At 44.7% G+C, this 26,513-nt stretch overlaps 1 protein-coding gene across 1 annotated transcript; it reads left to right on the forward strand.

The window, feature by feature from the left end:
• The first annotated feature begins 22,823 nt into the window (after positions 1–22,823).
• Positions 22,824–25,201, forward strand: NDUFB4 (NADH:ubiquinone oxidoreductase subunit B4). Its single transcript, XM_038145656.1, has 3 exons — positions 22,824–23,069; positions 23,309–23,455; positions 25,036–25,201. The coding sequence occupies exons 1-3, from the start codon at positions 22,869–22,871 to the stop codon at positions 25,099–25,101; spliced, it is 414 nt and encodes a 137-aa protein (XP_038001584.1). The 5' UTR covers positions 22,824–22,868; the 3' UTR covers positions 25,102–25,201.
• The last annotated feature ends 1,312 nt before the right edge of the window (positions 25,202–26,513 follow it).

The following is a 26,513-nucleotide window of genomic DNA, read 5'->3' on the forward strand; positions in this document are numbered from 1 at the left end:
TGAAAACTGATCTGTTTGCTTAAATTATGCCCTAATCCCTAGTTTGGAAGAACTGGAGGAATTCTTATAAAAGATGCTTGAAGAGAATCTGGAAAATGGGGGCAGGATGACCAGCAACACTCTGCATCTGTCCCAGAAGCCCTGCCAAAAGACACTGGAGCTGTAGCAGTCCTGGGGGGACAGGGGAACTACTGCACAAATACTGCACTGCAGAGGCTGGCTGGGACAGCGGAAAGTATCTCTGACCTAGGGCTGAGTATGACAGCGTGGCCAGTGGTTGACATCAGGTCTATACCAGAGACAGGCAGGGATCCCTTCCTCATTATTCAGAACAGGAGCTCCAGGAATAGCTTTTGCAATACGGGCTGGGTACCATACGGGCACTTTTGCAGCCTTGCCACACCTTCCTGGTCTGCTGGGAAGCATCCATTCATCCTCAGAGAGATGTCCTCCTTCACCTGCCCACCCCTCCAGGAAAGAAATGGGAGTGTGTGAGGAATTTGATGCATCTATTTTGCGTTGAGTTGAATAAAGAGGAGCATTTGTCTCTCCTCTGAAAGTACCATCTGCAACAGATGCCACACTTGAAGGTACTGTCAGACTTCAGGAGGTGTTTTGGAAGAAATATGGCCATTAAGGAGAATAAAGTATTATCATTGTAAGGAAGATTTCAATAAACGGGAAGGTAACCAAGCTCCAACTACAAATGAAAACATGACTAAGAAAAGAGACAAATTTTATCTCTAAAGGTATCCAGAAGGAGAGGAATTCAGACTGTGCATTGAAATCCCTGAAGGCTCATCCCAGGAGCAGATTAGTATAGGTACCCTTGTAGAATGAATACAGAACAGCTCTTCAAGTGCTAGCTGAAATAATATGCAGATAATAGCTCTCTTGGGGCACCCAGGTTTCAACATAATGCTTATCTTGATTGAGGAGGAATCTGAAGGTATGAATGGGCAGAGTGCCATGCTTCTATGGGGGACTCCACATCTGATCCTGACAGCCTGGAACAGCTGGAGGCTAGGGAGATAACATTGTGGTTGTACCTACAACCTTGAAACTCAAAAAACTGAGCGGCACAGGTGAAGATCAGACTAGTGGACTACACCATGGGCAGGATGTGAGAGGAGAAGCCAGTAGGAAACCAACTCTGAGTTTTTCAAACATCTCGTTTCATAGAAGACAGATAAAGAAAGCCCTGGTTATGTGCCACCAGTATCTCAGAAATGCAACCAGGATCCTGTTGGGCTGGATGCTGCTCAGAGGACAGAACCCCTGCTATGGGTTTCTGCTGGGAGCTGAGAGAATCCACTCTGTGTTAAGGAAGCCTGCGGCCAATGTGTCTCTATGTTGTGGATGGGCAGCAATTCTACCTTGTTTATTGAAAGATTTGTACCACTCTTTGAGGTGTGACTCTCCCTTCAGCAGCTATCCCAGGGACTTCTGAGGGCTAATTCTGTGAAGCAGTATCTGGCTGCCATGCTGGATTCAATGAAAGCTCTGTGAAGAACAGATGGGGCCAGAGCAAGCATTAACTCTGCTCAAACAACAGTGAGTCCAAAAAAGACAGGGGCAGGAGAAAGAGAGCCTTCTCACAGCAGCAGTTCAGTCCTGACTCTCCTCCTGCCTACCTTCCTACCAGTCAGAGACCTCCAGCTGTGGCTCTAGGGCTGGCAGGTTGCTAACTATGCCACTTGACCACTCCTTGTCACCAGCCTCTTCTCCAGGCTGTGCTACTTGTTAGGGTTGTAAGAGAGCTGGGACCTTGAAGGTTTGCCTGGCTTGATTTTTCTAGTTGGATGAAGCAGAGATGGTTCACATAATCTGATCTCCATTTTCCCATTTTTCTCATTGAAAAGCTCATCATGTCCCCAGGGTAAATGCTAATCCTATAATCTGCTGCAGATTCTGTTTGTGTTGAAATGCCACCTGTGCAAACTTATTCTGCTTAGACTATGCAGAGTTTGGTTCATAGAGACTTGCATCTGTACTGGGGAGGCCAAAGGATTATCAAAATAGAAGTATCTTCCAAAAAACACCACAAAAGATGCCAGCCAGTGGCATTACAGAGTGAAAGGAGACTTGCTGGAAGCTCCTGCACGGCAAGCAGATGAGTCTCCTGCCTTGACCCCAGCAGTGTCTTGCTGACGGTGAACAAAGGCCACCACTGTCCCTCCGTGCACGGGAGGGTTGTGTCTCTCTCAGCCTCAGAACTGAGCTGTTGTCTCAGCCTGTTGTCCTCACCAATGCTTTAGCCAAGCAATGGCCCCCTCCAGGTCAGGTTGCATCTCTGTTTATTTTATTAAATAAAACAGAATGAAAGATTCAAGGGCTGTGGGACATGCACATCACCCATGTCAAGCCACCTAAATTCTCCACTAGAACAGGCTGACTGTGCTCAAACTCTTCTAGCCTGTTGGTACATCTGAAGACCTAGGGATGCTGCCAAACACCAGGAAAAGTGCTATGTATATTCATGCAATAAGTTTTTCAGAGCCTTAAAAGTGCATCCTGGGCTTGATCCCAGACCTGTCCAGGGGGCTCTGAGGTGAAGAGAAACTGACACCAGACTCAGGGTTAATCAGTTCATAAGGAAATAATTGGGAACTGCACCTCCCCAAGTTCTCATTTAAATGGTATCCAGTCATTTTCCAGGCTGGAACTGACTGGCACAGGCCAAAAGGATGGCCAGGGAACATAACCATTAAGTCATACAGAAGCTGAGCTTTGCCAGTATAGACAAAGCCTCTGCTAGCACAACTGGCTGAACCTGGTGCACTTCTGCAGGGGCTCTGACTGACTGGCAGCCGAGTTCAATCAGCCAAGGGCAAACCATGCCCCTGGAAGCAAGCCATAACAATGGACAGAAAACACGCTTAAAAGAAAACAGACTCAATTTAAAACTTTTAATGTAGGGCTGTGTGTGTGTCAACCAGGATCACTCAGCACAGGGAAAGCATAATAAAAATCCCTGGCTGAGGTGCCATGAGATCTCCTGGAAGCTTGAAGCTCATTTCATTCATGCTTCTGTGTGCAGCAGCAAAACCATATGCCAAGCACTATCTGCAAATTGAAGTGTCTAAGCTCTCTCCTGGGCAAGGAAAATGTCCTAGCTTTGTGAACAAAGGCATTGTTTAAGACTGGAAGCAGGACGGAACATTTGAAATTAGGAACAACTCCAAAAATATATCTTTTTCCTTCAAATTTTATCTTTCTCCTCACAGTGCAGGCTTGGGAAACAAAAGAAGTGCTTGTGCCATACTCAGGCAGTACTCATACTTCTCCTCTGAGGGACATGAAGAGCTGCTCATGCAGAGGCACAGGAGAGGTGGATCTTTTGTAGACTCCTTCTCCAACCTCTGCTGATGTATTTCATCCCTCAGCTCTGCTGAGCCCACTCCTCCAGTACAGAGACACACTGGTACTGCTGAGACTCAAACCAGTGCAGTACTCACAGCTTTTATCTTTCCTCCAGGCAAGCAGCCTGGGAGATGGAGGCACTTGCAGGAAGGGCTCTCAAGGCACTGCACACCTCTCCTCCCCATCCTGTTACACTGCAGAAGACAGTCCTGGAAGAAGGGCTACTTCATCCTTAGAATCACAGTAACATAGAATGGTTCAGGTTGCAAGGGACCTTAAAGACCACCCAGCTCCGATCCCTCTGCTATGGGAGGGGCATTTTCCACTAGACCAGGGTTCCTAAAGGACCATGAAGGGAATTTACACAGGACAAAGGACTGAGGCTGATGTTTCCAGTGTAATATTTGCCTTTTCACAGCTAAAGCACATGAAAACAGCTGGACTGTTGTGTGAAGTTTCTTTCAAAAGTTGAGGGTGTTTTTTGAGAATGAGAACATGACATTGCAACATCCACTAAATAACAAGGATTTAAAGCTGCCTGAGATGAACACGTCTGTATTTTGTTCTTGTCTAATGAGGACATAATAAAATATAGGAGTTTATAGGAGCCTATAGTCTATCAGACACTATAGGAAATACAGGAATCTTTCCTGAAGAGCAGATATTGTTTACTAAGCCACCTTCTGATATACAATAGACTTCCCATGAGTGACTAGTCTGGCACCAAAGTGAGTGTTTTAACGTGGCTGAAGTGGGAGCTACAAGTAAATGAATTCTAAGATATTAAAACCCTCAGCCTCTCAGAGTCACCTCTCAGACAGAAAAACCTCCCAGCATCAGGCTGCTGCCTGTGGTCCTCCACTGCATAGGAAAGAAGTATATTCTACAAAATCGTGTTTCCCCATCAGCTGCAGGGGAACAGACTTACCATATCTTTTGCCACTGCATTGTTGCTATGATCATACAAGGACCAATGAACTGAGACAGTATGTTAATATGTAGTTGTAAAAAATCCCTTTGCAAGTTGAATCTACGTAGGCCAGATGTCTATTTGGGTGGAAAAGGCTGGCTTTAAATATATCATGAAATAAATAAATAATTTAAGGGATTAACATACTGAGTGCATGTCACAAAAAATACAGTTTCCAAACAAGAAACATTTATGCAAAACTGAAGAATAAAATAGAAACTGAGTACTCTTTTCTAGTAATCCAGAATCCATAAAAGTTGCTTCCAAATGGCAAGAATAGCTGTTGCTTCTTGTGCAAAAAGAAAAGCTGAAAGTCCTCTTTTAAACAGCATTTTTTTGTCCTGCTAGTGCTTACATGATTCTGAATTTCCTAATTTTTAAATTCTTGAAATTTCTGTGAACAACAAAAAAATTAGCAGTACTATCATACAGGTAATAGACCAATGAGCACAAATTTCAATTGCAAAATAGTTTCTATTGCTATTAATTAGTTAAAATTATTTTTGTTCGCTTGCTGTTAAAAAAGTTTTGTTTGAATGGCAAACAAACAATTAGGGGAATATAAGTTTTCTGGTCTTTCAGTTTGGATATAACAACATTCCTATTTCACTGCTGGAACTTTAGCAAATTCTTTATGAACCTGATGAAATTTCAGGCTTTCCATTCCCACTTGAAAGCAAAAATAAAGCAGCAAAAAACCCAGTAAGACAATAAGCCAACAGTTTTAGGCTCTTAACATATTTATGAAGAAATAAAATGCCTGTGATTGTGCACTCTGTTACTGTTCCTGGCGCATCTATAAAATAAATCTCAATCTATTCTTTCATCATTTGAAACCAATGTTTCTAGGTCCACTGGGTTTAGTGAACTGAGCCTCCTGCTATGTATAGAGCTAAAGAAATAATTTCTTAGCCAACAGACCATTGCACCAGCCTTCCTTGGTAATTCATTCTCGGTGTGACTAACCACAAAGTCTCCTCACACAAGCTGTTTTAATTGTTTCAAAGATTGCTATACACATATCTAAGCTCTCCTGAGCTCTTCACAACAGAAAATCCTCCTAAGTGCCTAATATAATATCCAAGCACAGACAGATCCATTTGGTGAGATATCTTTGCAACCCCAGTCTCATGCAAGCTTTTTCAGCTATCTATGGACATGTTCCATGTTCCTCCAGCAACAAGAGTTATACCAGGTACTGAGCTCTGAGCTTGTTTTGGTAGAAAATGGAGACTAAGGCAGAGAGATGCCTTGTGATGAAAGCATCCTTGCTCTAGTGCTCCATTCTGCTGAAAGGCTCAAGGTGGGGCAGAAAGGGGGAAACTGTGTGAAGTTTTTATTTGGAAAGTCCTCTTAAAGTTGGCAGGTTTTAAGGTATTGAACTACAGCTCATGTGCACTGATAAGGAAACAGGTCTGGGGAGCTGATGCTCAGGAATTACTTTCCTGTCTCTATCTCTTCCTAACTCCACACACTGATTCCTGGCATGACCCTGTGTGGCCAACATGTGCACATGAAGATGCAGGAGGGGAGAGTCCTGCAGCCAAAGTTTTGCACGAGAAAAGGTGTTGCTGACCTACTCTAGTGGCAAAGCTCATTAGGAATGAGAAGTTAGCAGGATTTTTGTGGAGACTGTGCGTGCCTAGGAGCAACATAATTTTATTCAGGATTCAAGAAGTCTGCAAACTGAGGATCCCCTAATTTCGGTTGCAAGATCCCTTCAGCAGGGATTGATGTACCTGTACTGTGCTGCATCTGTAGCATGATGGAAAGGGATGGTCAGTTGCTCAAGCATCATACAGGTGCTGTGCTGAGGTAGCTCACATCAAGTGCTTTTGCCACACTCCTCTAAGTTAAAAGCAACTGTAAGAAACTCATTCTTCAAGGACAAAACATTCACGGTTTGATAAACAGATCACTCACTGTAATCACAGGTGTTTTTGTCAAAATCTGTTTGGACTGTACTCTCCCCGCAAGCAGGAAAACTCTTCTGCTTGCTTTTCTCCCACATCTGAATCTGAATCAACCTAATCTTTCAGTATGAACTATTAGGAGCTTCCTAACTCTGCTGTGTGATGGACTCACTATAAAGCTCTGAGAGACAGATTGGGTATTGAAGCACTCAAATGCTGACAGCCCTGGCTGCATATTTTGAGCTGCAATAGCTGTGCTTGGCAGGGAACATGCTCGCATTGACTAGATGGAGGACTCCTCCAAAATCTGCCATCCCACCTGGACAATGGCATTCCCAGCACAGGCGAGCCTCTGACTGCAGCGAGGAAATCCTGGCTGCAATGAGGGACCCCACATCACACGGGAGCTGCTTGAATTTCGAGGGCAGTCTAAGCCTAATCAGAGGCCGAATATTTTGGCAGGGGTCAGAACGTACCAACTGCTTTGGTGTCCTTGGACTGGATATTTGAAAAGGTTTTAAACTTCTCCCTCTCCTGTTCTGCCACCAGAGGGCACGGCTCCCCACTCTGCCAGGGGAAGCATCAGCCTGCAAGGACGAGGGGATTGTCTGCTGGAGAAGTTTGATGTCCTTTTTCTCCCACCTTCCCTATATCTGCATTTCACACTCTTGGCTGGACCTGAAGCCCTGTCTAAGAAGAAAATACCCTGGGAACTTCAGCCGAGACGGAAGGGAAGGCAGCCGGCTGTCGCTTTGCGTGGCTTGAGAAAGCATCTCGTCTCGTCTCGTCGCGTCTCGTTCCTCCGTCGAGCCCGTTCAGAAGCAGCTCTGCCAACACGCCCCGTTTCCCATTTCAGCTCTGCCTCATCTGCACTGTGCTACAGATCTGTGCGGCAGCCACAGCCCTGCCTCAGAACCGCTGAGGCATCAGCCAAAGCTAGGCACACGAGGGCGAGGCTTCCTTGACCCGTGGGTGACCTGAGGCAGCTCTTGACCCGTGCGACGCAAGCTGGGTTGTGAACCAAATGCTCGCTCCTCCTTCACAGCCATTTCAGAACTACAAGATGCAGGGCAGTGCACAGTGACCTTTTTTTACAGCACAGTCTATTTTATTTCTTCTCCAATAGTCACTGCCAACACAGTGTGACAACCAGCATATGCTCTTATTTGATGTGACAATAGAAATCTAACCAGAGCAGCCACCACAGATTTGAACCATTTCTTTTTTCCATAAATAAAATATGGCTAAAATACAGGATATTAGTCCTGCCTTTGGAAGTCAGAGTAAGGCAAGTTCAGGAACAAAGAAGAAACGCCAAATGCATGGTAATTTGCAGGAGGCTGAGGTTCAGACCTACTCAATTTACAGTGAGGCTTTCCAACAGCCATTGGGAGCAAAAAAATTTACCTTTCAGCAAAGCTGTTGACCTTTTCTCTAAGAAAAGTACTTCCAAATCAGCATGGCCTTTTTGATGGTGTATGAGGACTCAGGACTAATTTCCTAGAGGTATTTCTCACTGATGAGTCTTCATTCAGGAATTCATGCAAATGTATTTTAGGTTGTGAAGTGCTGGAAAATTGCTTGCACTTCCTCATGAGATGTATATGCCTGGTCTCCAACAGTGGTATCTTTTGTGGCTTGATGTTTAAAATAACCAAACTCGGATTTTGGTCATTAAAAGTCAGAAGAAACAAAAAGCTAAATTAGTGAAACTTTTTAGTTTAGTTTGATGAACTAAAATTTTGTTTCTCCTTAGTTCTCCTGCTAGAACAGGATGCATAAATTGTTCAGATGAAAATATGTATGGAGTTATAAATACCTGTAGTTTTCCATCCATATGAACTGAAGTCCATGCAAAATAGGTAAATATGATCTTGCCAAAGCAGCCACATATTTTAAAGGAAGAAATATAGTAAAACTTATTTTTATTTTTTGAAGATACAAATGGATATTGGAAGGTACTCTGAATTGGAGTCTAGCAATTCACTGGTAAAAGCAAAAATAAAAGATAGCCTAAGATGTTGCTCTGTGTAAATGCCAAGTATTAGAGCCTGTTGTGCTGGAAAAGGTTAGGAGTTTGAAAGCAGTTATATAGGACATATAATTTTCCAAAGCAACCAAGATTGTATTCTTATGCAAATGATTAGGTTACTAAAAATACCAGGCAATTGAAAGGACCAGCTTTATACAAGCAGAAATACATACAAATCAGCATTCCATGAGGCTCACCAGCAGGCACCAGCAGGCAGGTTTTTTATGGGTGTTTTAAACATCTGCTTTCACCCTCTCTCCCTGACAAGTTGTCTCTCTACATGCACCAGATGCTTCCAAAGCTGTGGAGCTGCCAGGGAGTCAGCCCAGGAGATTCAGAAAGGGAAAGTCAATTATCATCAGTGAAGAAGAGCACAACATGGATGAGGAGTGCCTTCCCAGGAGACTGATGGAGCTCCTTCCACAGGACACAAAAAATTTGGGCACTAAAACTGTGGGCTGCAAAAGCCCAAGCCAAGGTCTCCAAGGAAATGGTGGGAGGGTGTCCATGGTGCAATACAGCTACTGCTCTTCCTCCAGGCCTGATCTGCAGCCTGGCAGCGACAGTCCTGCCACAAGAAGCAGGAACAATGAGAACACATCCTCATCACGGTAAACCCCTCTGATGTGATCCATGATTTCTTTCCATATCTCCTGCCCAGCATAAAGCAACTAAAAAAGTTTGATCTATCCCTTCTTAAACCTTCGTCTTTCCATTGCCAAATGGCTTAGTCTTCTCTGCCAATGGCACAATATTGTGGTACTGAGGGACTCTGATCTGGCAGCACTGCGGCACCACTGCATCGATCTTGGGTGAAAATGTGCTATAAATGCTTCTGTATGTATTTCCAAATAACAGGTAATGTGAGCAATCTATGGCATCCCTAGGCAAAACTTCTGAATTAGGTACTCAGAAAAAGCTGGACTGACTCCTGACCTTGTGCACTAAGGACACAGATAACTCAGATGTCAAACTCTCTTTTTACCCAGAATTTTAGCCTGTGAGAATCTGCTTTGTGGTCCTCTGGCGGTGACCAGAGGGGAACCTTAACTGAGCTTCCCATGTAAGTTTTTGCTTCAGTTCTTACTCATTCTTTCATAGCATGACATATTGTTCATGGACCTCTTGAAGCAGCCCTAAGAATGAGTTTTGATCCCATCATCAGAGGGCAAGGTGTTTTGACTTTTACTAATCCACCACAACTTGAGCCTGGCAGTGTATTTTCTTCTCTTTCTGGCCCTCCCACACACTCTATCTTTTAACCGGTGTTGGCTACCAGACCAAGCAGGAGAAGATTGCTTTTGTCCTCTTCCTCTGTGCCTTTGTGCAGGGCCAAAACAACAGCTTGTCCTTTCTGGGGAAGGACTCCCAGAGACACCTGAGAGCCCTCTGACAGGGATCCCTCTGGACAGATCCCTGAAGCTCTCTCTCATCTGGGCTTGAGATCTTAAGCATTCAGTGTTGCTGCAATGAGCTCTGTGTAAAAAAAGCTTGTGTGTTTTAATTTCCCCCCTATGTTGTTTTCTTTGGAAAAGTTAACAACAACTGGAAGAGTTCTTTTGCAATCCCAATATTATTTTCTGAACCAGATGCTTATTTTAACACTGTACCCAGAAACAACAGGAAGTTCCTCTAGAAGTGATGGCACTGCAGCTTCTTTAAAGCAACTCGTATTTTTTGGCAGCAGCTATTTTTACCCACAGAATGCAGCTCAGGGTTAAGAATGAAGGTAGAAGAAACATTACTTATCACAGCTCCATTTTGCTCGGTGTATTCTTTCATAAACTTTATTTTTTTCCCTTTAGAAAGTTTTCTTTGGGCTGAACCCCAGCATACTAGTCAGAATCACTTCTGATCCAATCTACTTTACTGCTGCAGCCAAGGTGTATCTTGAAAACACATCTCAAGTTTTGCATTAGATCAGAGATCCCTTCCTTTCTGAACCCTTTTCTATTTTACTAGTTTGGGACTGCATTGCTCAAACCTCCTTCCCCATTCAGCTGAGCATAATTGTTGGCTACCTAGCGGAAAAGCATTCTAGAACTCAATAAAGAGCAGCAGTTTTGCTAAAATATGTTTGATACTGCCTAAAAGAGCACAGAACTTGTTTTGACTCTTTTGGTCTCTGCAGAGCAGTGTGAACCCTTGTAGAAAAGATATTTTTCTAGGAAACAGTATTGCTGCATCACTGCTATTCACCTCCTGCTTTCTGCAGAGCTTCACTGATCTCAGCTCAAGAACAGCAGCTGAAGTTTCTCATCAATAATAATAATAATAATAATAATAATAATAATAATAATAATAATAATAATAATAATAATAATCCCCTTGGAGCAGGACTCCAGCACACCTGCAGGACACCTGCCAGACCAGCATGTGCAGAGTCTCAGGAGGCATTGTTCACTGGTGCAGAAAGCAGCAACCTGAAGTTACTTTGTAAAATGAAGCAGCAGCTATTGATAATTGTTAAGAAAATACTCAAGATTTGCTGTTTATCACTGCATTTCTGCAGCTCTAAAGCTGAACCAGCCATGTTGTCAGGAGCCAGCATTTTCTGGATACCTCATGCTAGCCTTTGCTACACTTGGGGGGACACAATGCAGTAGGAATTGATTTGAGAAAGCACAGAGAACCAGCAGCTTTTGCTGAAAGGAGTTTCCTTGTATTTTTATCATGATGATATAGCTGGGTTTGGTTGAAAAAAATTATTAAAAATAACAAAACCTAAATTGTTTTCTTTTCCTTTATCCCGCTCAGTTTCCCCCTCTTGTTTATTCCTCTGTTTCCCTTAGCAACTGGTATAAAGAGGAGAAAAGGAGGTGAAAAATAAGCAGACAATTTTTTTTTAATGGATGGATGAGAAAGCGCTTCTGTTTCTGTCAAAAACCCCAGAAATGTTGCTTCAAAACAACAAATATGTGAAAATGGCTGTTGAGGGACATTTTGTCAGACAATTTTTATTGGTATTTTTATCACCATCATCATTAACCCACTATGCTCTCTGCACTACCTCTTACTGCTGGGAAAGACTGATGACTTCTTCAGAAATCCTGGACTGGATCCAAAGATTTGAAATCCTGAGACAGGTCAAGCCATAAGAGCAGGAGGGTGCCAAGCAATGTCCCAAAATGCAGTTCCAGCTGTTGGGTTGTTCATTCACTTCTCCTGTCCTAAACTAACACCTTTTCCTCATCACATACTGGCCTTTCACTGCCACAGAGCACAAACAAAAAGCAACTCTCAAGCAAGAAAGTACTCTTTACCAGAATAAATCACTTTGAAATATCTATGCTCTGATCAGCTAATTTGCTGTCCAAGGGACACCCAACCCTGACTCTTCCTTTCTTCCAAGAACAAGGTATTAGGGAAGGACAAGCCAATGCTAACAACATAGTCAACCCTAAACTCCTAGGGACATCCCTCTGCATGCTGTGCCCCAAGGTCACCCTAGGGCCATGAGCACAGCAGTACTCTCTGTAGGAAACTGTTTAAATTCAGTCCTGATCAAACCTGTGACTGTCTAGACTCTGGGACCAAGAAATACTTTTGCACCTTTGCTTCTGAACAAGGTCAAAATAATGCAGTGAGTGACAGCTTCTCCCTCCAAGACCTCTCACCACCGTGTCACATCTGCAGTTGTCTTCCTGTGCACCATGCACAGCACATCTAAAAATTCTGTGTGAGCAGTATGCTACATGATAGGCAATTCAGAAGAATTTGTCCCAAACAGAGTCAAAAATCGAGACAAAGCAGGTGCCAGATGCTATATAGGTCCACTCAGAGAAGAGAGAGATGCTGCTATTTGGAAGAGGTTGTGCTGCAAGAAAATAGGATAAAAATCCATAAGCTGTCAACTGAAGTTGTTAACTGCCTGACAAATGTCAGAAGTGGGACAATGCAGCCAGAGGTAACTCTGCTCTGAGACTGCTCTGCAGGTCAGAAAGACCTTTTCTACCACTGCCTGAAAAAAAGGCAGCATTGCTGTCAGGAGCAGATCTTACTCCTGTGATGCCTCTGCAAAAACCACGTCTAAGAACAAGTAAACCAAAGCTTCATAATTTCACTGATCTTAAAAAATATGCAGGAGCCTTTTAAGATTAGGGGCTCAGTTTCCTGCTTTGTTCAAGCTCTTTCTACAGTGAAGTAAAACAAGGAAGGGTCAAGGAGTCAACTCAGCCCCACAAGGCAAAGCAAAGGGACTGGAAATCTGGAAATGGGGTCTTGCTCTGTGCTGGGGAGAAGTTATATAACTGTAAAAAAATTTAAAAAAAAAAGCACTCTAATTTTGATGACTGTTGTGCTGCAAGTGTTTTATCATATTTCAAATTTTCATTTGGATTTGAGACAGATTTTAGCATATTAGTTTGTCTCATGACTATATCCCAGACAGTCTCAATTCTTCATAAGAAGGACCATCCTGGAAAGAATTAAGCAGGTCGAGAGGTGAGTCATCACCCTTTTTCTTTCAATTGCTGAGATGTGTTCAGTCCTCAGAGAAATTATGGAGAAATGCAACCTCCCTATTAATTTGTCCAGAAGAAGAGGCATCTCAGCCAGCTGTGAAAGACTAATACAGACATAACAGCACCAGGCTTTGCAATTTCCCTTGGAGTCATTCTGTTTGTGACTTTGTGCTGTGGGCAGCTGTGGTCACTGCAGGGACTGGTGGACTCTGTTAGCAACAAGAGAGGGCTGCCTCCCTGGAGTTTGCAGCAAGACCAACACAGCAACAGAAGTTTGGGGATACCATGCCTGAGCCTGAGTCACAACAAACTCTCTCCTGACATATGTTGCACACAAAGAAAGGAAGGATTCACCATGAAAAGCATTAGTACAGAGATAGATGGGCCCTTCTCCGTAGCCTTCACTGTGATACTGGTCAGTAAAACTAAAAGGCTGGTTGTAGAACCTGAGTTTGACCAGCCCCCCTTGTGCTGAGGAGAACCAGCAAGCAGTATGATGGCTGCTTGCACTTCCCTTAGCATCAGGCCCAGGAAGACTCTGAAATAATTCAAAGCAAAGGAGGAAGAACTTAGAATGCTCCTGCTCCCAATGTGCTGTGAACTCATTGCTTGATTCAAAGAAGATGAGAAGAATCAGGGAGCAGAGTACCAAAAAGTCATCAGTTGCCATCCATCAAGTATTTTGCAAGTGGCTGCCACCACAACTGGATCTACTTTTGAAGATGTTGGGATGAAAGTGAGCGAGGTATGTCCAGTAGAGAGCAGGGAAAAGACTGAGCAGCAAGTGAAGGAGGCAGAGGAAGTCAAAGTAGGTAGAGGGAGTAAAGAGCCCCTCAGCAGTGCTGAGAGCATGGGAGAACAGAATTGGGTAGGGCTAAAACATAAGCAAGTGAGTAGGAAGGAAGCAGATGCATGTAAAGGGATGGGGTGGGGGGCAGTAGGAGAGCAGGAAAAGCACTGTGTCCAAAGAGTCCTGCAAGGGTCACACCACAAGTAGAAATCTTCCCTTTAAGGATTTAAATCACAATTACACTGGTTGAATTAGGGAGTTATGGCACTGTAAATAGAAGTGGTTTACACAAAGAGCAAACTCTAGATAACTCTAGAGTTATCTAGAAAAGCATGGAAACATTAATTTAGGAAGCAATTTTCAACCTTGGCAGCTGCCTTACCCCGTCTCCCCAAAAAGGCAGGTGAAACCTGATGGATACAAGGCTCTGCAAAGCAAAGGCATATTTCTTGTTTAGTGAGTGTTCCTGATTTATGCAATGATAACAGGAATCCAGGGACATCACCGTTATGCCTTTCTATCTCTATGGGTCAGAAGTTTAAAGTTCTAGTATTGCCATAATTTTTTTTAAACACTGAAATACCCAGTCTGGACATGGTGTATCTTTCCCACTAGCTGGCATTCTGCAGCAACAGCCTCATTTGTATTCTGTCTTTTGCTTGAGCAAAGAAAAAAACCACTCTGCATTGCCACAACTAAGTCCTTCCCCACTGCAATACAGAGACTGCCAAACAGTCACACTAAATTCAACATGTTCCTACTAACATATTTTATTCATACTGATGGTCTGCTTCACAGTGTGTTCCCAAATACTTGATTTAAAATTTAAGCTCCATACTTCTAAGAAAATATATAAAGCAAAACAAAGTGAGTGTCTTTTCCTACATAGCAGTTCAGCAGAGCTGCTTCTCCTTCAAAGCTCATCTATCACAGATTTCAGGCAGGAGGTTTTTTTTCCCCCACACAGGGTTGGAGTGTCTTCCTGTACAAAGGAGAAATTTGTGACTTCTAAAAGAGTCATTGTCTATGAAGTCCTACTTCTTTTTTGAGTTAAAAATGAATTTCAGGCTGTGGATAAGTTTTGGACCTGATGATACCACAAAGTGAGGCTTCCTCCAAGATAATGTTCTTGAGTGGACTCCACCTTGGCAGGCAAAGTCCCTAACTTCAAACCAACTCTTGAGGCACTGTATTTCTATCTTGACAAGCAGGAGTGGCCATGTCTGTTGAGGATTAAAGTTTCCCTGGCCCCTCCTGGTTGGGTCTTCACACAGCAGGCTTTTCTTTACACTCTGATTCTGTTTGTGAAAGAAAGTCCAGCTAAACCCATCAGGTAACTTCAAGTAAGACATTGCAGGCAATCTGATAGCTTTGTGGGCCAGAACTATTTTTCATAGGGCTCTACTTTGCTGTCAGCAAGTCCAGCATTCCACCCGTGGGTCTGAGAAGAACTTACAGGAGCATCCTCCATGTGCAACAAAGGCTCTGTAACATTTTGCTCCAAGCTACACAACCCATGGCGCTCTGTCACACAGTGGATACTCAGGGAGCTGGAAAGTATCTGGGCTACACTAAGCTCTTCCCAAAACCCATGAAGAAAAAATTGATCTCTAAGGGCTGGTTCACCTCTCAGACATGTTTTGGGTTAAGAGGACTCTCCATCTAAAACCCTCCCCATCATGTCAGAGAGAAGCAGGCAGAGTTCACAGCAGGCACTGCTACTTTTCTGATACCCAAACTGAATGAGGCAGATCTATAATTTCTTCTGTGGGCAGAGCAAAACACCTGCAGAGAAATGGGGAAAAAAAGAAGCATCAGCTTCTGGTGATGGTCTGTGTCAGGAGCAGAAGGCCAGAAAAGATGCCTCCCCTTATGCTGCATGAGCCATTTCCTGCAACATTTGAGTTTCTTCTCACTGACTCCAGTTAGCAGCTGCTTTGTGAATTTTTACTGGCAGTCATCTGAGATCACCCTTGGCACCACATACAATCCCCACAGCCATGAGGTTGAGCACTGCTCCATGAGTGACACTGCAGCCCAGGAATGGCAAGACTGGGCTGGGCTGGGAACCAGACAAGGTAATGAGGGCAGGTCCAGTGGCAGTAACCATAACCAGCTGCAGTACAGTGTTGTCCAGGCAAAGCCAAAGCCAAAGTAATAAGGAAGGCCTGAGGTCAAGCTAGGAACTTGAGCCAAGCCTAGATGCAACATACATCTCACATAGTTCAGGCCGGCTCTAAAGCAAGGATCTCAGCTTTATGCTGCACCTGGGCCAGGTGGAGGGTGGTTGGAGCAATGACAGCTTGCTGGAGTACCCCAGGTCCTGACAGCCATTGTGAGGGGAAATCTAGGAACAGTGTCAGCCCTCAACTGTGTAAGCACTTCTAACACTTAACCAACAACAGGACTAACCCTCAGACATGCAGGGTACGTTTCAAATTCCCACTCTAAGACCTCTTCCTCTCCCACTCTTCATTGATACATAACTATTAATAGTTTCTCATGCGAGGAGCTGGAAGCAGAGGGAGAGCTAAGTATATAACACTATTAAATGCTACAATCAATGACTTGCAAAGGAGTGGAAAAGGGATGCTGGCTGCCAGCTTATCCCTCTCTCACCAGGGCCGCCCAGGCGGCACCAGCTCCCTGGCTAAGGCAGCTCAGCCACTGCTATAATTCAGTGTGAGTCCAAAGTTTTCTTTTGACAGGAAAAGCTGAAACAGCAGAGGGCTTCTTGCCATCGTCTCTGGACAAGCCAAGGAGAGGCAGGAATGGTTTGTTTAATGCCATGTCTTATTATTCCTGGCTCTTCATGACTCATTAAATGTCCTAGTTTTGTAACTAACTCCTGCTGAGCTCAACATTTGATACACATTTATGGGTGGCCTGTTGGCTGTACTAACAATTCATAATTCCCCTTACCATCTTAACTCCTTCCTTTGCATGCTAAGTTTCCTTTAAACAACTATAAAATGAAGATACTGAGGACTTCAGTATTTAACACAGAATGAATTACATGTATCTGGAAAATTTATTAATATAGCTATATGCTGCAGTTGGATGCACTCATTCTGAGCTCAAACTGTGCTGAATCCTAATGCTTCTTACACTGCTCCCTTTCTGTATCCATTTGGCTTTCACCAGGGATATATCCATGTACATGAATGCTTGATATTGATGACCCTTCAAAAGAAAGACAGCAGCACACTTAGCAGTATTTATTCACTTGTATAGAACAGGAACAGGAGCCAAATTACCCTTCTTGGATGCTACATGTGGGAATTAGAAGTAAGGGGGCTCTGTTCAGGAACCTTCTTGTGATATGAGGGATTTTGTCAGCTTCCCACATTTTCCAGCTTGCTTTCTTTGCAAAAGGTCAGTGAGAATTCACAACAGAGCCCAGCAACATGTTGACCCAGTCTGACAACTGGTTCAAAGAGGGCAACTGCAAGCACTCAGCACAAGTCTGACAGGCACCAATATTTTTGGAGTTGACAGCATATTTAACTTGTCTCTTCTGAAAACATCATGCATAGTCACCTTGGAGGTAGGTAGACAGGTATGTGATTTAGGTTAATTTTTCTCTCATTCACTTGAAGCACAGAATCACTTAGCCTGAAAGGAGTGACTTTGAGTATACAGTCAAAAAATCCAGTCTGTGCATTTCAGGGCATGACTGAAAAGCCACTAGCAAAATCACACAGTTCTAAGCTGAAGGTAGCTTGGATTACTTTAAACTCTAGGTGAAAGTTATTTGCAGATTCAATCAAAGAGTGTCATAGAAGTGTGTCTGATTTCAGGCTACCTTGTATGAGAATAGTCTGAAATTCAGTGGTGTCAGACAGCTTTCAAACTGCCTTTGTACTGGGTTTGGTTGGGATGGACTCAACTTTCTGCACACCAACCTACAGGGTTTGTCTGTGCCTTTCATCTGTAGTTAAAAGAGCACTGGTAGCACATAGGTTTGGGTATTGCTGGGCAGTGCTAGCACAGTGTCAGGGCTTTCTCTCTAACACCCCACCAACAACTTTGAAGGTCTATAGGCTGGAGATGGGCAAGAGAGTGGGAGGGGGAATAACCATGACAGCTGACCCAAATAACCAAAGGGATACCCCATGCCATATGATGTCCTCCTCAGAAATAAAAGTTGAAGGAAAGGAGCATGATGGGAGGACATTTGTGGTGATGCCATCTGTCTTCCCAAGCAACTGCTATGCCTATTAAGGCCTTGCTTCCCAAAAATACCTGGACATCTGCCTGCTGATGGGTTGCAGTGAATTAATTCTTCTTTTTACTTTGCTTCCATGTGCAGCGTTTGCTTTTCTTAACAACTGCACTTTTATCAAACTATGAGATTTTCTGACATTTTCTCCCCCAGCCCCTTCAAGGAGAGGAGTGAGAAAGCAGCTGGGTAGATGTCTGGCAGTCAGTCAAGGCCAACCCTCCATGGGGTTCTGGACAAAGATTAATTTTCTTGACTGTTCATTTTGGTTACTGCTGATGGCAAAGAAAACAGATGATGTAAACTTCAAAGGCATTTTCATAGGAGAATTGTCAATTTCACTTAATACTGCCAACCTTGAACATTCAATAAACATCAGTCCTAATTAAAAAGAAGAAAAACCACTTGGGGTCTTACCTGTTAAGCCTTGGTGAGTGAGCCCACGAGGATGTGGTTTTATGACCAGCATATTCTAGCTCAAGCCTGTGCTGCCCTACTGAGACTGGCCCCACCCTCACTACAGCCTATTTTACATTCCTGCTGCTTGCCTTAGGTCAACACTAGCAGTCAGGAGGAGAGTCTAATGAGCTTCAAGATCTGGCTGACAAAACAGGGACAAAAAGGGTCTTGTTCATTCTTGCAAAATCTTTTGTTTCAGAGGTGGTTTTTCAGTAGCAGCAAGACTGTGTTCAGTGGCTGCCATAGGGTGGTCCAGGAGGAGCAGATGGTGCAGGAGGTTTGCACATGAGGACAGTTTGTCACCACAGCATTTCTCTCTGGGTGCAGCAGTTCCTGTCAGCAGGAGAAAAAACAATCACTGATTTCAGTCAAGTGCTTTGTCTGCAGTGCTTCTGTCTTTGTCCTGCATTGCTTTATGCAAGGGTGAGACACTGACTATTGGTGACTCAGGCTTTTGCTGAAGGATGTGTTTTAAAGTTAGAAACATAGCTGTTACAAAATGAAGAAAGTGCACAAATTCACCCCTGGAAGAGAGAAAACAACAAATTGCAATGCACAGGCTTCAGTGTCAGAGAATATTTTTCTCTGGAAGGGATTTAGTTATTTTCTTACCCCATGAAACAAGTGCCATTTCTCAGAAAAGACTTCCTGTGAGGATTTTGATCCTTTGGGAAGGAGGATGAGTTAGTGGCTAGAGATGAAATGCAAAGGTGTTTTCAGCATAGCAGCTGGCTGCTCAGTTTTCTAATACAGTACATTACATTGTTAATGGAAATGTTGCTTTGTACCTTCTGTTTTTCTCCCAGTAGAATTTATTCCAGCACTGTTTGCATGCCAAGCATGCACACTCACAGCTACGAGCTCTGGGGAGAGGCACAGCTTGGACCTGCACTGATAAGATCACAAAGATTCTGCAACAGGGCTGGGAGCTGAACCTGCTGCCTTCGCCAAGTGACTTCAGCACGAGACCACCTCTGCTCCTGCCCACAGGAACCATCGCACACCACTACAGACAGGCCTCTGGAGTCAGTGGATTGGGGCAAAGGCATCTGGCTGTTTTGAAGTCCTTTGGGAGAGCTGCAGGAACAGGAGTCTTCTGTTCCACTCTGTGATGCAGCAAAGAAGGAAAAAAACCCCACCACTTCCCACAGAGCAGCTAACCCTTCCCAGTTTGCTAATCCAATCTGCACTCCTGCTTCTGCCAGGAATCAATCTGTTTCAAGGCTGCACGTGTCCTTTTATTAAGAAATAAGAGAGAGCAGGAAGAAGCAGCTTTAAAAGCAGCAAGCCGTGCAGGAGCTGGGAGACACAGGCTGCCAAGTCCTTGGGAACACTCTGAGATGAAAGTACCACAGGAGTGCCACATGGCAGTGCTGCTGGTATAGGTACCGTGCTGCTAAAGCAGCTCTCTACATGCTGGTTATGAAGAGACACAAATCATGGAGCTGGAGACACTGAGCTGACTAAATCCAGTGGTCACAAAATGGGAAGTAAAGGGAGTATAGTTTTCCATGCTATAGGAGCCACCGACCCAAGCTGAAAGCCCTGGGAGAAAAAACAACAGGGCGTATTAAGTACTTCCCTGGGAGCTGACTGTGAATGAAGCAGCTTGGTTTTCACTTGGATTTGCAGACACATGTTTGTTAAGAAGATGAGGGTGCAAAAGCTGGAGATTTCTGAGAGTACTATAGACTTGTACTTGAGAGAGGGAAATGCACCTAATGCTATGTGTTGTGGTGGGGTGCTCAAAGTACAGAAACTGCAGAAACATCCAACTTGAATTTCATCCTGCTGAAAGCAAGTCACAACTCCTAATTAGCTGTTCTGACCAAAAGGAGGTAATTCATTTTCCAAGTGCTTAGAAAAAAGAGTGAAATTGTAGGATGTGAGGAAGAGCTTGTGCTCTATTATTGCAGTGCCAAAGCACAGTATCTTAAATAAAGTCAGCAGTATTATTTTGTGTATGCTTAGGAGGAAATTGTAATCCCTCATCCAACATTACCTGAGTCTGCAGTTACCACAGTGTGAATCAGGCCATAACTATATATGCACAGCCATTAACTTACTGGGTCCCAATCAGCAAAGCTATCACTGTTTTGCAGACAAGAAGAAGAAAACACAACAGTAAACTTGTTTACTGGCTACTTTGTTTCAAGAAAGATAACTTGCATTGTCTTTGCATCACTGGAGACCAAAGTTCTTAATACCAACAAGATAAAAACCTCTTAAAGGCAAAGCCTAAGAATCATTAAGGTTGCAAAATAACTCTAAGATCATCAGGTCCAATGATTAACACAGTACTGCCAAGTCCATCACTAGACAGTGTCCCCACATGCCATGTCTTTTGAATATGTATGGAGAAGGTTCACCACTTCCTGGAGCAGCCTGTTCCAGTGCTGGATAATCCTTTTGGTGAAAAAATTTTTCTTAATATCCAATCTAAACCTCCCCTGACACAACCTGAGGCCATTTTCTCTTGTCCAATCACTTGCTATATGGGACCAGAGACCAACTCCACATCTGGCCACCACCTCCTTTCACTTTTCTCCAAGCTAAACAACCCCAGCTGCTCCTCACAGGACTGGTGCTCCAGACCCTTCCCCAGCCCCACTGCCCTCCTTTGGGCACTCTGCAACACCTCAATGTCTTTCTTGTAGAGAGGGTCCCAGAACTGTTCACAGTTATCAAGGTGTGGCCTCACCAGTGCCGAGTACGGGAGGACAATCCCTGCCCTGCTCCTGCTGGCCACACTATCGCTGGTCCAGGCCAGGATGCCATTGGCCTTCTCGGCCACCTGGGCACATGCTGGCCAAAAGCAGTGCAAGGTCAAACCCCTGTTTTCTTTGCCCAGGGTTCACCAAGCAGAGGGTGAGTCCTGAACCTGTCAATAGTGTCTGTCAAGGTGGTGAGTCACCTCTTGAGAATCCTGGAGGTTACCTGGCAGCTTGTCCAGTCAGCTCAGCCTTGGTTAAAGAATCAAAGGGACAATTTGAAGCTGAAAGCCAGTAACTGTGGGATTTTGTAAATACCAGTCTGCCTGCAACATACCTCTTGTGTAACATGGAATATGTTCAAATGCAGGGATTTTTTATTAAAAATTAATTAATGTTCAAATATAGCTATAACAAAGCTCTCTGTAGCACTGACAGTGTAAGTTAATTGCAGTCCTTCCTTGAGAAGGGAGGTGGAGGGATGGGTACTGATCTCTTCTCTCAGCAAACAGTGACAGGACCTGAGGGAATGGCCTAAATTTGAGCATGGGGAGGTTTACAGGGAATGGCCTAAAGATGGGCATGGTGAGGTGTACGTTGTGTATCAGGAAAAGGTTCTTTCTCCCAGAGGGTGGTTGGGCACTGGAACAGGCTCTCCAGGGAGGTCACAGTACCCAGCCTGACAGAGTTCAAGAAGTGTTTGGACAATGCTCTCAGGCACATGATGTGGCTCTTGGGGATGCTTCTGTGCAGGGCTAAGTTGGACTCGGTCCTTGTGGGTCACGTCCAACACAGAATATTCAGTGATTCCATGATCCTCTAATTTTAAAAGACTTATTTTCAGCAGTTTGGCATACATTGACTACACTTTCTAAAACAGAAATACTGTTCAAAAGGGCAGTAAACACCCCCACAGCAATGGCACCCCCTTGTCCCAGCAGACTCAGAGGTCAACACTCCTGACCTGTGACTCATCCTGAAGGCCATTTTAATTGCCAGGGGACAGGAAAAATTTACCTGCTGGGACTGTTGTTATTGTGAGAACAAAACCTGCCCCTGACATGCCCTGAGCCACAGCAGGTGAGGCTGGGTAAGGCCAAGACAGGCTGGAGAAGTGGGCACCAACTGCAAGGTGCTGCACCTGGGTCAGAGCAACTCCAGTATGAACACAGGATGGGGGATGAACAGATCAAGAGCAGCTCTGACCAGGAGGACTTGGGGGTGCTGATGGGTGAGAGGCTGGACATGCTCTGGCCCTGGGCACTCAAAGCCAGAAAGCCAAAAGTGTCCTGGGCTGCATCCAAAGGACAAGGGAGGGGATTCTGCCCCTGTGCTCTGCGAGACCCCACCTGGAACACTGCATCCAGCTCTGGGGCCCCCAGCACAGGAAGGACATGGATCTGTTGGAGCGAGTCCAGAGGAGGCCAACAAGACGATCACAGGGATGGAGCACCTCTCCCACGAGGAAAGGCTGAGAGAATTGGGTTTGTTTAGCCTGGGAGAGAGAAGGCTTTGAGGTGACCTAAGTGTGATCTTCCAATACCTGGAACGGAACCCACAGTAAAGATGGGGAAAGGTTATTTACAAGAGAATGTAGTGACAGGAGGAGGGGGAATGAATTCAAATCGAAAGAGCCGGTTTAGGTTATATATTACAGAAAAAAATCCTCTACCCTGAGTGTGGTAAGGCACTGGCACAGGTTCCCCAGAGAAGCTGTGGATGCCCCATCCCTTGGAGGATTCAAGGCTGGATGGGGCTCTGATAAACCTATTTTAGTGGAAGCTGTCCCTGCCCATGGCAGCGGTGTCGGAAGAGAACGAACCCCACCATGCCTGCAGCCATTCCGCGGCTGCGGCTCCGTGAGGGGAGGTGGCTGCTCCCGCAGCGGGCGGGGCGGGGCAGGGCCGGCACCGCCTCCCGCCGCCGGCAGGGCCGGCTCTCCAAGATGGCGTCGGCGCCGCCTCCATCGGCGGCCAAGCTGTACCGGCCGAACCGCTTCGTCTCGCTGCCCGCCGAGCTCGACCCCGCCACCTTCGACACATCGCCGGAGAAGCGCCGCGCCGAGGCCGAGCGCCTGGCGATCCGCGCCCGGCTCAAGCGGCAATACCTGCTGCAGCTCAACGACCCCAGCGCGCCCGCCATCATCGTGAGTGGGGGCCGAGGGGGCGGCGGGGAAAGCGCGGGGCTCGCCCGCCTCCCCCGGCGGCGTCCCGGAGCGGGGCCCGCGCCTGCGGCCGTGCTTGGGGCCGGGGCCGTGCCGGCGGGACGCTGCCCGCCCTCCCCGTGACCTTGGTGCCCTTCCCGGTGTGCCTTGGCCTCAGTCCCCGGGTGGAGGGGCCGCTGCGGAGCCCCGCGGGCCTGACCGCTGTTGTCTTTGCACCCCAGGAAAATCCCGCCTTGATCCGCTGGGCCTATGCGAAGTCGCAGAACGTCTACCCTACTTTCCGCCCGACACCCACGACGTCCTTTCTAGGAGCTGTTTATGGGTTAGGCCCCCTCCTCTTCTGGATCTTTGTCTTAAAAGCTGACAGGGTAAGTCGGCCGAGAGCGCTGAACGTCAGCGAACACCACAAACACCAGCTTGTAGCTTGTAGAATGTAGATCTGCTTGGAGTCTCAGTTTGTGGGATCCTCATGCACCTAAAAATGATTAATACCATTGAAGTAGCGAGGGAAGGAAGGTTGGTAGCGAGCCTGCTGTCTCAAAGTGTGTTACTGGTTGCAGATCATGTTTTCCTGAGAGCCCTATATTGTACCCTTAGGGACATGGCTAGTCACAGTTTGCCTGATCAGGCTATTTTGCAGTCACAAAGCTCTCTGCAGCCCTGAGTGAAAATTAATCCTAAGTTACTCTTATTTTCAGTAGTTGACACACATTAGCTATGCTTTTTAACTTAAAATACACAGGAAGCTTATGGATGGCAGACCGAGCAATATCTCTCTGCAGTTGCTTGACCATTTCTCTAATTTCGTAAAGCAAATAGGGAGGAGTAATTATGCCAATTGCAGTGTCTGATCTCAGCTGGACTCTGTAATAATTTGGAAGGTTTGTCTTGCTCCCATTCTGACTCCTAAACTATGAGTGTCAGAATCTAAGGAATGGTAGATCATTATGAAAAAACTCAGCTATATACATACATAAAAAATGCTAACAGGCAGACAGTGGCTGCCTTTTTAGCAGAGAATTTGTGGCTGTTGTAAACCACTTTTATTTCCCTCTTTTGCACAGAAGTAGCATTTTAGATCAAGTCATAAACCACAAAGCACTAACATAAATTAATAGAATATTTGTAGGGAATGTTGTTTGCTAGACTGAATTGAAAATTCAGGTTTTAGGAAACATGCTGAGCGTGTTGATATAAATGTTCTTGAGACTTCAATACCTCTGCAGTATTTTGCCATACTGAAGTTTTTTAATTAGTGTCCGGGATAATTCACTTTCCTTTATTGTGGTTCCTTTAGTGATGTTTGGGGATTCTTCTGGTTTTCCTGGTAGTACATAAGGCATGGTAGGCATAGTCTTTTCTCTGAGGAATGTTTGCTGTATGTCTGGGAAAGCAAGAGATAAATTACCAGGCTTTAAGTAAATCTTCTGGTTTTATCCAGCAGAAGGAATCTGGCCTTTATCCGCAGTGCCTGTGTACTGGTACCTGTCAGAAAGGTACACGATTGCAGAGTGAGGTACAAATGGGTAGGAAGTGAGCACGGGCGCTTTTAGGGAAGTTACTAAGAAGTTACTCCATAATTAGATCTCTAAGCTGGGTTATTCAGCCAGAAGGAGGAGATAGAAACTAAGGTACAAATGGTGAGACGCAGCTAGTTAGGTGAAAAATGCCTTACAGGAATTGGTGTCTGCTGGCCAGCGAGAGTACTTAGATGTGAGGTCAGTCTGAGCAGGTCTTTAGTAGGTGAAGCTAAGGGCCTTGTTATCTTTTACTTTTAAACAGCTTGTGCTCAGAGAATCATTTAGGGTGGAAAACACCCTTAAAATCCTATATGGGGCTACCTTCATGTAGTCTGTGCTGAAATACTAGAACTGCTGTTCTTTTATCCCAAGCTGATTGAAAGTCCTTCTCTAGTAGGATGATGATAAATGTTCTCTTTCTTCCACAGGATCATAAAGAGAAGTGTATCCAGGAAGGTAAACACAAGCGATCGCCGTTCAGTGTATTCTTCTAAGTCCCTGGAATTACAGTGATGTTCTTGGGATATAAATAAAATAAGATGCATTATGTGATGACATTTATCTGTCACAAGAATAAATCTTGATTGCTTGTTGGTTGTCTTGCATCTTTAAAAATCATGGGAAGTGCAAAAATGTAGGATCTTTATAAAGTCTAAACCAGATGGATACAGAGAGGGTGTCTGGAACTCAGCCACTGTACTCTTTCGGTGTACATACTGAGGATCTTTTTAAACCATGGAAGTTGCTGTTGTCCAGGAAGGTTGAAGTTTAAAATTAGTAGCAGGCTAAAATGCTAAGCAAGACCAAAGCAGTTTCCTAAAGGAACTACTGCTTGCCTTCCAGATGTTTCTTCTTGGTGTCACTTTGGCTGTGTGGTTTGCCCTAACTGGATAGTAGGCAAGTTGTATGATACATTTTTAAGAACTTAGGAGTCTGCCTGACTACTCTCAATAAGTTAATTTTTCTTTTCCCTAATGAACTACAAGCCTAAACCATGTGTTTGTTTATTGCAATAAACTTCTATTTTTCATTAGTACCAGATTTGGAAAGAGTGAGCTCAATGTTGTCATGCTGTATGCAACCAGAATTTCCTCTAATTCTGTGGTTCCTGTGAATGGGAGACAAGCGTAAGATAAGGATTTTTACTTTGACACTGATATCTTCTAGTACGGGAGAATTCATCCCTGTAAGGAGGCTATGTTCCCAAAAAAAAAATCCACCACCAAGCATAACTGAATCTTATGCCTGCAAAGATGCCTTTTCTGTTAACTCTTAGAAGAATACAAGCTTTTCCTGCCCAGATCAACTGGTATAGAGGACTCTGGAATTGTTACTGCAAACATACTGAGGTATGAGTGCAAAGAAAAGATTTTTGATGCGTACTTAAATTTTTACATGGCCTGTAGGTCATGTTCCAAACAACTTTTATTCTTCAGAGACTATGGGATTGGTTTCTTCCCAGGCACTGAGGTTCATGCCAGAAGCTCAGTCTGATACAAAAGTTGAAAACTTCCCTTTGCCTGCTGGGAGAGCAACCAATGTGAAGTCAGCAAAAACAGGTCTACTGCATCCTTTCTTTTCCTGCATGATGAAGATGTAAATGTGGGCCATTTGCAGTCACTCTCCAGCAGAGTGAGTTGATGAGCTTTTCCACATAATCACTAGGTGGCTGAGGTGGATGACTTTGGAAGTGACCTCTGGAAGTCATCTGTGTCCTACCCTCTGCTCAAGTAGCGCGGTTTAAAGTGAGTTGTCCAGGACCACGTATGTACAGGTGGCTTTTGAGTATCTCTAGAGATGAAGACTTCGTAACTTCCCTGAGCAGCTTGTGCCCGTACTCAGTCACCCTCACAATAAAATCACTCTCACTGTGTGGGTTCTTTTTGATGGTGGGTTTGTTGCTTGG

Source organism: Motacilla alba, chromosome 1 (genome assembly GCF_015832195.1).
Source record: "Motacilla alba alba isolate MOTALB_02 chromosome 1, Motacilla_alba_V1.0_pri, whole genome shotgun sequence".
Taxonomy (NCBI): domain Eukaryota; kingdom Metazoa; phylum Chordata; class Aves; order Passeriformes; family Motacillidae; genus Motacilla; species Motacilla alba.

What these genes read in the sequence shown, in the direction of transcription:
- NDUFB4 (XM_038145656.1), top strand. Translation starts at nt 22,869, where the DNA reads ATGGCGTCGGCGCCGCCTCCATCGGCGGCCAAGCTGTACCGGCCGAAC. An exon ending in CCAGCGCGCCCGCCATCATC is followed by an intron (nt 23,070 to 23,308) that starts GTGAGTGGGGGC and finishes TTTGCACCCCAG; the next exon opens with GAAAATCCCGCCTTGATCCG. An exon ending in TTGTCTTAAAAGCTGACAGG is followed by an intron (nt 23,456 to 25,035) that starts GTAAGTCGGCCG and finishes TTTCTTCCACAG; the next exon opens with GATCATAAAGAGAAGTGTAT.